The sequence below is a fragment of the Lissotriton vulgaris genome, chromosome 4_1, assembly GCF_964263255.1.
Source record: "Lissotriton vulgaris chromosome 4_1, aLisVul1.2, whole genome shotgun sequence".
NCBI lineage: Eukaryota > Metazoa > Chordata > Amphibia > Caudata > Salamandridae > Lissotriton > Lissotriton vulgaris.
The window spans coordinates 220,465,818-220,482,333 of NC_141691.1; the positions used below are offsets into that span (position 1 = coordinate 220,465,818).

Sequence of the window (16,516 nt, forward strand, 5' to 3'; positions counted from 1 at the left end):
TGTTACATTGCCTGTGAACAGGATAAAGCAGTAGAATTGTTGTTATGGAGCCAGTTGTAATACGACTCTTATTACTTCATCATGACTACATGTCTGACTTAAAGACAGCGTCTATGCCACCTGCTAGTGCCGTAGCGATATTGTATAAATGTTCCCGATGCAGTCTTGTTTATGGGATATTCCAAGGTGAAGATAGATTACCTTAAAAAACAAAACTATTAAGGTAAGTAATTTTTCCGTCAGTCTTGTAGCTTGTAGCTTTTGGCTGAAATTTCTAATGGAAAATTCTTATTTGTTCAAATAGTTCTTACAGGAAGTTTACAATGATTGTTTTTGTGTTTCTTTGGCTGATCGATTGGTAAAATAATGAGCAGATGAGAATCAATTTGAATTTCTGTTTCAAAGTTGGTTTAAACCTGCCCTGCCAAAGCTCTGGAAAGTGTTTAGTTAGTGAAAGATAGGTGTTTGTTCACCTGTATGAATATCTTTCAGCCTACATGTTAGAGTATTAATGTGTGTCTGTAATCATCTGAAATATTGAAATGTAAAAGTAATGACCATATCTTATGCACATTTTTAGAACGTATTATCATTTGAGAGAGTATTCTGGCCCTGCTCTATTGTGCCTGAATATTGGCAGATAAGCTACAAATGCATTTATGATATTCTCTGCTTTTTTCCCCAGTATATGCAAAACCAGAATGTTCCAGGTAACATTGAGCTAACAGTAAATATTCTTACTATGGGTTATTGGCCAACCTATGTGCCTATGGAAGTCCATCTACCTGCAGAGGTAAGAATTTTATGACTTAATCTATTCTATATGATTATTAAGAGATTAACCTGAGATTGCGGATATAAAAAGTGAGGTTCAGTGAAAGCTGATTATTTGTTTTGTAAGAGATGCACACCCAAGTGCTAAAAACACTGCTTTTAGTTGTACAATTTACCAGCAACCCATCTAATCCATCACCCTTACGTGAATTTAACCACCCCATATAGACTTCTAGCTGCAGATTAGTTACCTTTGAATTTCTACAGGCATCAGACTGGACCAGGAAGATTTATTTGAACAGTACCCCTGCGCACTGGTAGGTGGGGTCAACCAGATCCGTGCATCTGCGTCGTCCGCTTCGCAAATGATATCCGCATCACCTATATAATTGCCTCCGCGGCACACGAACGTAGTTTTTTTCTTACCTTGCCAGCCAGGGCTAATCTGAGAGAAGAGTTACCACTCTGTCAGTTTTTGACATTATTTTTGCAAAATGTTTTTGAGTTTTTTTCCCCCTGGTGTGCCGGGAAGTCATTGAGGAAAACCGGCTTTAAACCCTGTGGTGCCTGTCACCTCGCAATTTCAGTGACGGACCAAGTTGTGGTGTCATGAGCTTGACCCTGACTGCAAGTCTCCAGCTGCCGGGTCATGACACTGACGGATTTGAGGGAGCTGCCCCTGAAGCTGCTCAGCGTGCGACTCTGCGGAAGTCATGGTCTGGCTCCAGAGGAAGGACTCAAGACCGTTCCAGGAGTCCGAAGTCCTCTTCAAAATCTTTGGGGCACTCGGCATGCTTCGACTTCTCCTCGTCCGTCGGCTGACGCTACGAAGGAACTCTGGCATTCAAGGCTTGGTTCCTCTGGGCTGACTCTGCGCAGCCCAAATTTTCCGGAAGCCACAGTAACCCCGCTCAAATTGAAGGGTTCTATGAGGCCATGCATCTCCTTTTTTTGGGGCCCGACCCCTCTGGTGTGCTTTCGGGCCCTGTGGGGCCAGAGGGGTCCCCATTTGTTTCTGCACCAGTGGCTACAGCCCCGGTTCCAACAGGTCCCCATGGATCCAGACTGGCACTGGTCGTGCCACCCTGACTGTCCCCCGATGCTCCCAGTGCCGCTGGAGCCCACCGGCGGCCCCAACCCCATTGTGATCACCAAATTCGATACAGAGCTGCGGCAGCCTGCGTTGATTCCGGTGCCAATGGGACCCTGTGTCCTATATCTGAGCCTGAGCCCTATTCTGAAACACTTATCCTTGGGGAGGAAAGGGATGGGTCGCTTGACCCTTTAGAATATCAGCCTTACAATCAAGACGTGGGTGACACCAGCAGACTTGCTGCTTCTCTGGATAGCGGCCTGCTTTCTCCCTCTAGCGTGCCAACAGAGGAGGGAGCTACATACGCAGTGGTGGAGCGGTTCAGTTACCCTTGGTGGCAGTCAATACAAACATCTTGACAGAGATGCTGCAACCGGGAGTCTCCTCGTGTTAACCCCTACTCCTGTACAACTAGCCCAGTTGGTGGCAGGATCCGCCATCACCTCCACAGTCCATAACATCGGACCAGTGGGTTCTTCAGGTTGTCTAAAGGGGCTACTCTCCCCCGTTCGAGACTACCCCTCCCTCCATCTTACAACCAGCTTGCGGAGGATAATTTTTCCCTGCTCGCCGAGGAACTTGCGGCTCTTTGCCAAAGGAGCCATTGAGAGAATTTCTGTGCCAGAAGTAGGCTGTGGTTGGTATTCCTGCTACTCTCTGGTCCCAAAAAGGACAAGTTCTTTGTACTATCCTAGATCATTGAGCCCCCAGCTACTTCCTAAAAATAAGAAGCTCATAATGCCTCCGGTCTTCTCTGCCCTGGACCCAGGAGACTGGATGGTAGCGTTGGACTTGCAGGATGCCGGCTTTCACATCAGCCTCATGTCTGCCCATTAGCTCTACCTGCAGTTTGCGGTAGGCCACAAGCATTTTCAGTTTACAGTGCTCACTTTTGGCCTTATCAGCACTCCTCAGGTGTTCACCAAGGGGAGGGCGGTGGTCGCAGCTTATCTGCATAGGTTAGGGGGGCCAGTTTTCCCCTATCTCGACGATTGGCTGCTGAGGCTATGGTGAGCGTTGTGCATTCGTTTGGGTGCACTGTCGGCATGCCGAAGTCGCACCCGACTCCATCTCAGACGCTCTTTCATCAGAGCTGTTTTGGACACAGTACAGTTTCTCGCTTATCCTCTCGAGCGGCGAGTCCAAAATATTCAGACTTTGCTACCGATGTATCTAAAATAGACTATTCGTTCTGGATTCCTTACCTTAGAATTACCCCCATGCGTCAGACTGGGTCCGGAGATTTTTTCTTCAGCAGTACCCCTGCGCGTCAGTAGCTGGTGTCGGTCGATGCCGTGTTCGTCGTTGGCGTTGTGATCGCCGTCATGATGTCTCTGTATCTATTTAGAAGCTGTAACCCTGCACACTGACGTCAGTTCTTTCTTTTTCCGCACCAGCCAGTGCAGATCCGGAGAAAGCAGTACTCTTAGTCTTTTTTTGACTAGAGTTTTTTCGACTTTTATTAGACTTTTTTCGAGTCATTTGACTCCCGGTGCAAGAGAGGTTACATCGACAGACCGGCTTCAAATCTTGTGACTCCTGTCACCCGAGTTTGTCGGTCACGGACCTACATCTCGTGTGCCTCTGGTGCTTGGAGCTTAACCACGACCCAAAGTCGTGCTCCGACTGCCGGGCCATGAACCCGAAGTCTTTGCTAGAGCGGTCCCAAAAGGTTCTCAAGGAACGGCAGTCGGCTCCGCGCTGCTTGAGTTCCCGGTCGAGAGGGAGGACGCGGGACCTGCCGCGGAGTCACCAACATCACTCCTCGAAGTTTTCATCTTTGGGTAAGTCGAAGCACAAAAAGAAGGCAAAGAAGCACCGTCGCTCTTCGCCTTCTCTCCGTCTGTCGGCCGATGCAACGCGCACACGTATCTTGTTAGGTCGGCTCGAGCTTCCCTCCCTTTCTGGCAGCCTGGCCGACCCCTGACCCAACTTCATAGCTTTTACGAAGCCCTCCACTCCATCTTTGGGCAGCCAGACTATGCCGGCATGCCTTCGGTTCCTGAGTTCTCGCCTGGGGATTTATAGGCCTTCAATGCCGGCAGCTTTAGCCCCGGCACCGCAGGGCCCCCAGGGATCCAGGCCTGTGTCCGGATCGGCACCAGTCGACCTTGCGACACCTCCTCCGGCGCTAAATCCATTAGCGACACATCTGCCCCTTCCGACGCTGGGTGTGTCCCCATCCGTCTTCGACCCCGGCCTCCCCCTCGACATTGACACAGAGCCGGACCGACGCCAGTACAAGCGCTGACCGCTACTTTTGTACCTCTGTTCTATCCTGGTGTTCCTTATTGCCCTGATTGGCAACCAGAGGAGTGTGAGGAGGACTGGAAGGGGTCTATTGACCCTCTAGCAGACCATTTGCTGGAGAGAAGAACTGGGTGAGACTAGTGGTCTGAATACATCCCCAGACCTTGATATGCTTTCTCCCCCTACCGTGTCTATGGGGGAGGGAACCTGCTACGCTTTGGTGGGTGGCTGAGGCATTGGGCCTTGAGCTACCTACGGAGGCAGTCAGGACTAACCTCTGACTGAGGTGCTTGTACCAGCAGCAGCCTCTTCGGAGCCCCTGCTGCACTTCAATGAGGCCCTCACAGACATCCTTCTGGGCACCTGGTCCAAGCCCAGCACCGGGGCTCCTGTGGATAGGATGACCACCACCCGGCCCTGGGCGATTCCACTTTCCTCTATCAATACCCTACCCATGAAAGCTTGGTGGTCTAAGCCTCAACATCCAAAGGCGCGTTCCAAACTGCTCCCCCAGATAGGGAATCGAAGAAGCTGGATCATTTTGGGAAGACATTTTTTTCTTCTGACAGCTTAGGACTGTGGTCTGTGAACACCGCATGTCTCTTGAGCCATTTCACCCACTCTGTGTTGGACACGTTGTGCAGGTGCTGCCACAGTGACTGGAGAAGGCCTGTGCCGTTCTCTCCCGTGCACTTGCTGAGGGTAGAGATGCAGAGAAGTACGCCATACGATGTAGGCTGAAAAGAAAAAAATACCCCAAATGCTTGATTTCCCGAGCCCGCAAGAGAGCTTGGTACTGCCATTGTGACCATCTCCTAACACCCTAACCCAAGAAAGCTATGACACGCATTCCTTTTGTCTCCAAATTCAGTCTCTGCAGTAACCAAGTGAGCAAGATCATTAAGTTGAATTGGTCTCTACTGCGCACACATGAAGCATTTAGAGAACCCACCCTCTTCTCGTACCAACAAGGTGACAACCTATCCGCTCACCTGGTTCATGCCATCACATGACCTACCAAACCCACACAACAGAACGCCATTACTGCCACCTGGCGCTTGCCTCCAGTCATTGGACATTACAAATGCCAGGCATGTGTAGTATGTGATCTCCCATCTAACACAAGAGAGTTCAAAGCCAATAACAAATCTTACAAACTCAATACTGTTACCAATTGTTGGTCACAGAATGTCATTAATGCCTTCCGCTGTCCCTGCGACCTCCTATACATTAACCAAACTATTCAGATGGTTAAACCGAGAATAATCCAACACAAAAGCAGGATTAACTGCAAAGTTTTGACTGCCCCCTTGGTAGCTCACTATATTGAGAAGAAGCACAGCAAAACAGATATCACCTGGCAGGTGAGCGACCAACCTACACTGTCCATCAGGGCTGGGAACATCAAAGCACTTCTGAACAAAAGGATCAGCATTTGCAATTTAGTCAACCTTGGCCTGAATACCATTAATGAATGGGATTGCACAATTCTGCTGTAATTCTCCACGTCTGTGCATTTTCCATTGTAAACTGTTTTTGTTCCTTCTCCCTTTCCTTCTCTCTTTTCTCTGAGCCCAGCCTCTGTCCTCCCCATGGAATGACTTGTCCCGTCCCCTGGCATCTGCTTTGCTCCTTTTAACTCCACCACACCTTATTGAGCCCAGCGCCCTTCCCCTGTGCTCACACTCTCCTGCATAATTGTACCAGTGCTTTTTCAATTGTTTGCTTCTTCCCTTCAATTGTGTTGCAGAGAGCCACTCGCTGAATCAATGGAGCCTATCTAATTCAAATACGTGTTATGGTTGTACTCCATGGCATCACACTCTCTGCTAGGGGTCAGTATGTGCCGGTTTTTGTTTTCCTATCCCATGTTGTTTTCCTACCCCTTGGTCTCATTCCTTTCCTCCCATCCCTCCACCCCTGCCATCGCAGCGTCACCCTAGACACGCCCCCTTCACCCCGGTCACATGACCACCTGACGTTCCACAACACGGAAACGCCAGAAATATCTATTTCAACAGCCACTGCTGTTTCCCTTCCACAACGACACACTACTGTGGCGGTTCGACGCTGATCGAAGCGTCCCTGTCCCTGGCTGATCCACTCAAGACGAAACGGTAAGCCTCATTGAATGCTTCCTTCCAGCACTGCCCGTTTTTTTGTTCAGTTCCTTTACTGAACTCCCAACTATATCTCCCGCTTTAGATCCTCCCCTTCCCGCACCAATTTTTGGCCACACAGAGGCTCCTGAGTCACATGCCTCCAGATCCTTTGCCCTTCAAGTCGATCCTCATTTACGACTTTCTAGCCCAGAGGTTCGCAGCGCCGACCCTGTGGCAATTGTTCTTCTTCCCCAAGGTAAGCCATCACCTTGAGCACCTCACAAGAGTCTTCCTCCTCAGTCTCACACTCCCTCTCTCCCCCACAGAGGTTCCTGAATTACTTGGGCCCATCTGCTGCCATCCCGTCTCGATTGATTCATTTCACTATACCGTGGACACCGGACCCTGTCCCTCTCAGGTAGACTCTCCCCCTCATGTCCACGCCATGCACTCACCACTCTTCACGTGCCGCAGCTTCCTAATCAGCTTTCCAATTCCTGGTTCTTCCAGCCTCCGGCCTGCCCTCACGCAGATGTTGTCCGCTGCGCCACCTCTGTACCTCCCCTCAACACATTTCATTCTACCTAGCCTGACCTCAGGTAGGTTTGTCCGCCTGCGCTGATCTCGCCAACGCGCACCTTCCTGCCTTTCCCTTTCACATTCTAACCATGCTCATTTCCCTCCCTGTACAGCACTGCCTATTCGGCAACCCGGTCCTGAAGATGATCCTGAATCTCTAGGAAAGAAATGTCGTCTCAGCGCAACTTACGGCGCTGAGACGCTGAGGATAATTGAACCTCTTGTGGTTCAATTAAATCGCTCAGTCATTATATATCCAATCATTGTAAATCGTTCCTGCTGAACCACAAAGTCCTCTGTACATATTTCACATTTTGTCACCTTGCGTCTTTCGCTGATTTCACATTGCCACTTGCGTCGCCACTTTTATTTCTCACAAGCACATTTGTGCACCAAGTCCAATTTGGGCTGCCTATGCATTCTATGCCTACAGTGCTGCTACAACTGAACCGTTTTATTTAATTTTTACTTTAATTATATGATGCCATGTGCACATTTTAAAAACGTATCATGAGTCTCCATTTTTCTTTCCTTGTAATGTATTGCACATACTTGTTTAATTGACTCCCTTCATGATACCAGTTGAGATATTGTTGCTTCTTTTCATGTACCTACACAGATCTCAACCTGGTCTATGGGTTTTACTCCTGTTTTCACAATATGATGTGGACTGGACACCGCCGACTCACTAGGCAGGACGATTTCAACGTCAGTATCCCTGAGACGCTACTCCTGGCTAAGGTCCACTGGCTTCTCGGGCTATGTCCAATTGACTCTTTGGAATTGCCCTTTAATGGGCTACGCTTGTTTGGCGACAAAGCAGACAACGCGCTCGAGCGCTTTAAGAATTCTGGGCTACCGTCAGATCCTTTAGCCTCGCTACCACCTCTCGCCCTGCGCAGTCTGCTTTTCAAGGGGTTGTCCCACCATGTTCCACCCAGAGCCACAGGCCTGCACAAGCTGCCCAGCCGCTGCACGGCCAGGGACGTAGGACCCAGCAGCGTGGTTCTGGGGCCTGCAAGCCTCTTAGTGCAAATTTTCAGGGCCACCAGTTTGCCAATGGGCGGCAGGATTCACCATCACCTTCCCCCACTGGCACATCACATCGGACAGGTTGGTTTTGCAGATAGTCCGAAGGAGCTACTCCCTCCCCTTCGAGATTACCCTTCCCTCCATGCCACCCACACTCCATCGCATGTCGTAGGATCATTTGGCCCTTCTCTGACAGGAGGTTACATCTCTCTTGGCCAAGGGAGCTATCGAGTGAGTCCCTGAGCCTTAAGTAGGTTGTGGTTGTTATTCCTACTACTTCCTGGTACTCAAGAAGGACAAAGGCTTGTGTCCTATTTTGGATCTCAAAGACATCAACGGCTTCCTCCGGAAGGAGAAATTCAAAATGTTGACATTGGCTCAGGTTGGGTCTGCCCTCCACCCTGTAGACTGGATGGTAGTATCTCGACGACTGGCTGTTGAAGGCGAGTTCTCCCCAGGATGTCTTCTCCCACCTCCAGACTACGGCGGATCCTCTGCATTCACTGGGGTTCACTATCAACGTGCCGAAGTCACAGCTGATTCCTTCTCAGAAGCTCCTTTTCATCAAGGTGGCTCTAGAAACAGTGCAGTTTCTGGCTTATCCTCCCGAACAGCGAGTCCGGGATATTCAGGGTATGATTCCAATCTTTCAGTCTCTGTCCCAGGTTTCGGTCAGAATGATCCTGAGGCTGCTGGGCCTCATGGCCTCCAGCATCCTGCTGGCATATGCAGGCTCTGCAGTGGGACCTGAAGTTCCAGTGGGCACAGCCTCTGGGGAATCTTTCATATTGCATCCAGATTTGGAGGGACACTGCACACCAATGGTGGCTAACGAACCAGGATTTGGTCAACGGTAGATCCCTCTCCCTTCCCCAACCAGAGTTTACAGTGGTGACAGATGCATCACTTCTGGTTTGGGGTTGCCACATGGAGGAGGGGGAGATCGGAGGCCTCTGGTCTCCGGTGGTGTCCTGGCTTCACATCAACCTTCTGGAGCTCCGGGCGATTTGTCTTGCACTGAAGGCATTCCTTCCTTCTGTAAAAGGGAGAGTAGTGCAGGTGTTCACGCACAACACCACCACCATGTGGTATTATAACAAACAGGGCAGAGTGGAGTCCTGGATCCTCTGTCAGGATGCCCTTAGTCTCTGGATGTGGCCGGAACAACAAGGCATGTCCTTGGTGGTTCAACACCTGGCAGGTTCACTGAATGCCAGGGCGGACTAACTCATCCTCAGGTGCATGATGGATCACGGCTGGTATCTTCACTCAGCAGTGGTACAAGGTCTCTTTCAGCAGTGGAGAGAGCCTTTGTTAGATCTATTCGCCACCGAAGAGAACGTACAATGTCAGCAGTTCTGTGCATTGGAAATTCCAAAGCGGCACTCTCTTGTCAACGCTTTTTGTCATGAATGGAGTTACGGTCTTCTCTATGCCTCTCCGCCTATACTACATCTACCCAGAGTGCTGAAGAATATCAAGCGCGACCGGGCCCAAGTCATTATTGTGGCTCCGGATTGGGCACAAAGAGTCTGGTATCCCGAGCTGCTCAACATGGCTATTGATCCTCCGATCCGACTGCCTCTTCTGGAGGATCTTCTGACGCAGCAACAGGGGACGGTCTTCCACCCGAACCTGTCCGGCCTCCACCTCCTTGCGTGGAGATTGAGCGGTGGCAGTTGAGGTCTTTTGACCTGCCTCCCTAAGTCTGTGGTGTAATCTTGGCAGCCAGGCATTCTCCACTAAGACTGTATACGCCTGCAGATGAAATAAATATCTGATCGACTACTGGCCGCAGATTTCTTAACGTAGAATTATCTCCAGGCGTAAGACTGGATCCGGAAAATTTTCTTTGCCGCAGCAGCTCTGTGCGCCGGGGGGCGGTACCACGTGACTCCGCCCTAACATCGTCCGCGGGCTTGACGTCAGCGTGACATCAGCAAGGTCACATATACCCCACCCCTGCGCGCCCACGTCAGTTTTCCTCTTTTCCACATGAAACGCGGCTCTGGATGGTGTCTTGGCCTGTTCTCAGGCCTTTTTTACGCTTTGCGCAGAGGAACAGTGTGCGAATGCCTTCGGGCTTAAAGACGTGTATCTCTTTTGCACGTCCGATGTCGGCGACGGACCCTCACCTGATTTGTATGTGGTGTTTTAGCGAGCACCGTGACTCGACGGACTGCGACGCCTGTCCGCACCTCAAACCGAAGTCACGGTGTCCGCCCCCTAGCTCAGAAGCCAGGAGCTGCCAATTCCGCCTGCGATATCACCCTTCATCACGGCCCCAAGGGTGTCGCTCACCGACTGGTAGGTCTGGGGTCACCGAGGCCCTGTCCTTGTTAGGCTGAGGGTGCGGGATCCCCTTCGGACGTGCACCCTCGCCTGTCGCCATCCTACCCGCCGTTTCCTGCGTTGGGTGACTAGGGCCCAAATGACGGCCTACGCTGCGGCTCTGCCGGCTTCTTTGGCCCCTCCTCCACCTTCTGAGATTTTCACAGATCCCTTGCCTCGCACGGGCCTTCCGCTGAGTCGCCGGCGGCTTCGGCCCGACGGTTTCGGCTTCAGGTTGTAGGAGGGTGGTGTAGTCGAGGTGCAGTCCTTCAGGGCTCCCTTCTTTGACACATGGCGCCCCTGCCTCGCCTCAAATCCCTACGGGGCTCCCTGTGGCGTTACAGGTGGTCACCAGGACTCAGGACTTGTCCCTGAGTTCCCCTCAGCCCTCTGAGCTGGCGGGTGCCTCACCAGAGGCCGGGCTGGCGCCGATTCAGCACTGAAGGCTTTCCTCTCCTGCCCTGGCGGTGCCACAGGTCGAGCCGGGGCCTGGGGTGCTTTCCCGAGTCCCTCTCAGTCCTCTACGCGGGCGGCTGCCTGTGTGAGGTTGAGTCGGCGCCGAACCGGCGCCGACCTCAACCCGTTCTCCTACGGAGCACGTGGTGGTGAAGGTTGACTCGGCGCCGCCTGTGTTCACTCCGGCGCCGATCGACGTCGAGACGGCGCCTGTGGTGGACTCCACGGCGCCATACCGGCGTCGAGTCCTTGATTCGTCTCCAGATGTTTGTCATCCCCTGGTCTCTTCTTCTCCGCAGGCAGGACGCCGCATTGTTGCTTTTTCACCTGCATCTTCCAGGGAGGTTTCCTCGCCGCCCCCGCAGCCTCACTCCTCGGACCCTCTTTTCCGCAGCTCGCGGTTGGTTCCTCCACCGGCTTCTCCGCCTTCCCCGATGATTCCTCAGGTCCCCCACTCGTCAGTGGATCCCCCACCATTCAGGGGCTGGCCGCTTCCCCCTCTAGCTGGACTTTGGACCTACTGAGGAATTGCTTTCTCCCCCACGACGCCCTACGGAGGTCAGTGTTGCCTTTGTTTGAGCTATTTCCACGGCCTCTGGCATTTTGCAAATGGGTGACCACGTCACCCCATTCTCTACGTATAATCTCTTGGAAGTTCTACACCACGCCTCTGGTGGACGGGAGCTGTTCCTTCCTTTCGAAGCGTCGCTCCACAATTCACTTCAAGGGGCTTGGGGGCATCCTGCCACGGGTGATCTGGTGCCTCAGCCGCTCCTGCATCGCCACCGTCCTGCTCCGCATGACCCAGTCTGCCTTTCCTTCCACCCTTCTACTCAGGGCTCTCTTTTGCGGAATGCTTTTCCGTTCTTGCCTATGGTGGTGTTCTCTCCCTCTAAGGAGGCCCATTGGTTGGATTCATGGGGCGTAACATCTTAGCCTCGTCCAGTGCAGCTTTGCGGGTTCTCAACACCCTGTGTGTTGGCCAGGGCTACCACCAGCCTGGGGGATTCTGTGGAGTCCCTTATTTCTCATGTCCCCCATGAGGATACCCATGCTGATCTACAAAACCATGTGTTGGATGGTCGTGAGTTGGCCGCGTTTATTCTTCGTACGGCTTTGGATGTCGCTAATGTTCTTGGCCGTGCTATGGCCACTTCTGTAGCCCTCCGTTGCCACGCTTGGCTTGGGTATGCTGTTTTTCCTGAGAAAATTAGGGAGAGTTTGGTTGACCTGCCCTTTGGGGTCTTTTTGTTTAACACTCATGCAGACTCCGCCATTCAGCAGCTCCTTGCGGGGCTCTGTCCTCCTCCCCCTCCGTAGGCTGACTTGTTGATCCTCCGGGGCTTGATGGGAGGCGTTACTCCACCTGCTTCCTGGAATCTGGTGTTTTGAGCAACCCGTTTATATGTTCTGTGTGGTTTGGCGTGCTTTCGGGGTCCCTTGGGTGGCCCCTCACTTCTGTTGGCTGCTGGGTTCGAGGCATGTGGGCTGCTGAATTCATATCTGTGCATAGATCGCCGCCTAGTGTTGGGTCCGGATGATTGCACATTGTTGTCCTGGAAGAGTCTTCGAAGTATCACGAGATAGGTGGCTCCTCCCCTGGACTACAGTGCGTATGGGCATCGCCTCCATCCCCAGATTGTTTTTTTCCGCCATTGGGTTTGGATGTGTTTCGGTTCCCTCTGTCGGAATCGATAGTTGTTAAACTTTCTACTCGAGACCAAAAGGTCTTTAGGCTGAGCGTCGGTATCGTTTCGTTCGTGTTTCTTGTCTGTCTCTCAGCTCCGAACTGTTGCTACCCATCCGCGTGCTCTCGGCACGGACGGGCCTACTCTACGCTCCAGCTATGGAACGAACTCCGTTCAAGAGGTGCCCGGTGTATACCTCCAAGTATTCACACCTCGACGTGCACCCTGTGTGCAACAAATGTTTGTCACCGGACCATGACGAAGACAGATGTATGGCATGTTCGAAGTTCCGTTTCAAGAAAACTCTCAAGATTCGTCGGGCCGCTAGACTCCAGGCCCAGTTATCGGCTACCCTGGCGCCCCCACCAGACAACATCTTCGAAAAATTTGTTGAAGACAACGACGCCATACAAGTTTCGGACTCTAGTCCCGCGTCCGAGGGGGATGCCTACGACGCGGGTGATGAGGACTTTGACGAAGCCGGCGACGAGGTAGGGGACGACGATAGGGCCATTGCCACCGTGGGGGATAGCTCGGAGGAAGAGCATCCCCAAACAGACTCAGGGGTCAACCCCCTTCATGCGGCCCAGGTCGAGGGATCGCCTTCGGGCCTTACCCAAGACCTCGTTACTAGTCCAACAGCCCCGCCTCCGGGCCCGGTCACGGACATTTCTGAGGCGCCACTCCCGTTAAAGAAAACGAAAGTGAAGCCATCGGGATCCACTCCCCCGGTTTCGAAACCGAAAGTGAAAGTTGCGCTGGTGCAGAAGGCTCTGGAGGCGTCAACTTCCAAACAATTCAAAATGGCCGACTTGAAGAGCCACGCCAAAATGGCCGACCCGAAGCCCTCGGGGTCGACGCCGAAGGCGAAGTCGACCGACGCGGCTGCGTCGGCGCCGAAGATGGTCGTGGTCGATGACCCGAAGAAGCGGCAGGGCGACGCAGCGGTCCAGGCTCAGCCGGCGCCGGCCCTCGGGGACAAGGAACGTGAGGTGTCGGCTCCGAAGAAGGTGCCTTTCATCGAACCGACTCCCGACTCAGGAAGATCGCTTGAGCCAGTCAAGCCCTCTCCAGCCTAAACCAAAAAGGTCGCAGAATCCCTGCAGCAGATTCGGAAGGACGCTATGGTTCCCGAACCAGGAAACGTGGCGCCGAAGCACACGCCTAAGCCTGCGAAGGCGCAAACGCCTATCCGCTTTACCCTGCCGCCGAAGTCGACGCCGAAGGCTTTCGCTCCGAAGCATGGGGCAGGCGGGCCCTCGAAGGAGGTATCAACGCCCAAAGCGGCATTGGTGGTGTCGAAGCCTCGGCTCCAGCCGCTTGCCGAAGAAGAGCGTCGAGAGGTCATCATCGACGCCAATACTGGGACACTGTCTCTCCTCAAAAGGAAAATCACCACGGAGCCGGTGTTAGAACATTTTCGGATTCCTCTCAAGAATAAGCGGGACTCTGCAGGGACTTCGGCCCCGATAGTGCCTATGTCTCCACAAGCCTTAGAACACTCGCCAACGCGTTCCAATGCAGGGGATGCTGACGATGAGGACGTCGAGTACAACTATCCGGCGTACTCGGATCCGGAGGAGGAGCATGAACCTTGGTCTGCCGGAGGCGACCCAGAGGACCCGCAGTCGGGCCAGGAACTGCAGCTTTTTGCGGCCAAGACTTCACCGACGGAGGACTCGGCAGCCTTCAACGCTTTGATTGAGAGAGCTGCAGCTAACCATGATGTCGAGCTGCACTCAGACCCTGTGGATGTGGACTTTTTGTTTGACACTTTCTCAGTGGCTGAAAAGTCAGTCAAAACACTGCCAATGCTTAAGGGAGTGCTGAAGCACGCAACGGAGGTCTTCAAAGAGCCCACCCGGGCGCGTGTCATTAACCCTCGCATTGATAAGAAATATAAGGCAGCGCCCTCGGATCCAACATACATCAAGGGACACTTGCCACTGGACTCGTTGGTTGTATCCAACGCTCGGAAGAGGGCGAACCCGCAGACCACTGGTGACGCTCCTCCCCCAGACAAAGAGTCTAAAATATTTGAGGCCTCAGGGAAACGGATTGCTGCACAGGCAGCTAATATTTGGCGAATCTCAAACACACAGGCCCTACTTGCACGCTATGATAGGGCTCATTATGACACCTTAGAATCACTACTGCAACACTTGCCTGACCAGTACAAGGAGGCAGGTGAAATGTTAATTCAGGAAGGAAAGCTCATCACAAACGCTTCCATCAAATGTGCGCTGGACGTGGCTGATACGGCCTCCAGGGCCATCAACACTAGCGTGTTGCTTAGAAGGCATGCTTGGCTTAGGATATCAGGGTTCAAACCGGATATACAAACGACAATCCTGAACCAAACAGTTAATCCTAACCACCTGTTCGGCCCAGAGGTGGATGCGACACTGGAAAAAATGAAAAAAGATACAGACACTGCCAAGTCTATGGGGGCCCTCCAGTCTCAGCAGTTTCGGAGTGGTTCCTTTCGCCGCTCCAATTCCAGAGGCACCTCAAGGGGTCAGGCATCGCAGTCCACACAGTATTATAAAATTAACACCCAAACCTCATACACCAACAAAGGTAGAGGTGGCTACAGAGGCAACAACGTCAAGGGCAGGGGATGTGGAAACAACAGCTCCAGGTCCACCACCGCCAACAAGCAGTGACGTCTTGTCGCTGCCCCCCGACCATACAACACCGGTCGGGGGGAGACTCCAGCAGTTCCTGCCCGCGTGGAAATCCATCACCACGGACAGGTGGGTCAAGTCTCTTATCCAGTACGGTTACTGTCTGGAACTTACTTCCTCTCCACCAAACATACCCCCAAGGGGCCGTCCTATGTCCGGCGAGCACTTGCACTGGTTGCAGCAGGAAGTTCGTCATGCTGCAAAAAGGGGCAATAGAGCTCGTTCCATTGCAAGAAAGGGGAACAGGGGTTTACTCCCTGTATTTTCTAATCCCCAAAAAGGACGGATCCCTCAGGCCCATCCTGGACCTCAGGCCCCTCAACTGGTACATTCTCTCGGAGCACTTCCATATGCTCACGTTACAGCAAGTACTCCCTCTGCTTCAACAGGGGGACTTCCTGGCTACGCTGGATCTGAAAGATGCATATTTTCATATCCCCCTGCATCCTTCCCACAGGAAGTATCTCAGATTTACGATTCAAGACCAGCATTACCAGTTCAGGGTTCTGCCGTTCGGGGTCACCACGGCGCCAAGGGTATTTACAAAGTGCCTGGCGACTGTGGCGGCGCATCTCCGACGCCAAAACGTCCACGTCTACCCTTACCTGGACGACTGGCTCATTCAAGCAAGAACAGAACAGCAGTGTGTCGACCACGTGTCCCGCACCATTCATCTCCTGCACGATCTGGGATTCTCTCTGAACTACCCGAAGTCCCATCTCCAGCCCACCCATGTGCGACAGTATCTGGGCGCGACAATAAACACTCTGGCAGCCACTGCGCAGCCAAATTCAATGAGAATCGCCAGTATCCAAACGCTGATCCAACGATCCAGACCCCAACACTCGCTTCCAGCTAAAGTGTTCATGCAGTTGATAGGCATGATGGCCTCCTGCATCTCCATTGTCCCGCACGCGAGACTACATATGCGTCCGCTTCAGGAGTGCCTAGCACGTCAGTGGACTCAGGCTCATGGGCAACTGACAGACCTAGTGTTGGTGAGCGGTCGGGCATACAACTCTCTGCATTGGTGGAATCCACAAAACCTTTGCAAGGGCCGACCATTCCAAGAGCCTGTGCCACAGATTATCCTGACGACAGACGCTTCTCTCCGGGGATGGGGAGCGCATGTACTCCACTACACAGTGCAGGGACTATGGACACTACAGCAGAGGAAGATGCACATCAATGTGTTGGAACTGATTGCAATCTTCATGGCCTTAAAGGCGTTCAAAGTACATCTGTGCAACAAAATCGTGTTGATCCGGACTGACAACATGACGGCCATGTACTACATTCAGAAGCAGGGAGGCACACACTCTCCGCAGCTGTCTCATCTGGCTCAGAGCATGTGGAAGTGGGCCATTCAGAGGAACATCTTCCTCATGGCAGAGCATCTCCCGGGCAAGGACAACCAGATGGCGGACCTGCTCAGCAGGCACAGCCATCAGATGCACGAGTGGGAGATACATCCATCAGTACTCCAACCGTACTTCCAAAGGTGGGGTCATCCAGAGATAGACC

At 52.6% G+C, this 16,516-nt stretch overlaps 1 protein-coding gene across 1 annotated transcript in view; it reads left to right on the forward strand.

Moving 5' to 3' along the window:
* The window catches only part of CUL4B (cullin 4B), a 938,104-nt gene that overhangs the window by 690,705 nt on the left and 230,883 nt on the right, over positions 1-16,516 (forward strand). The window contains exon 16 of the mRNA XM_086918515.1: positions 686-793. Coding sequence (XP_086774641.1) covers positions 686-793 — 108 coding nt within the window. The remainder of the gene's footprint in view (positions 1-685; positions 794-16,516) is intronic.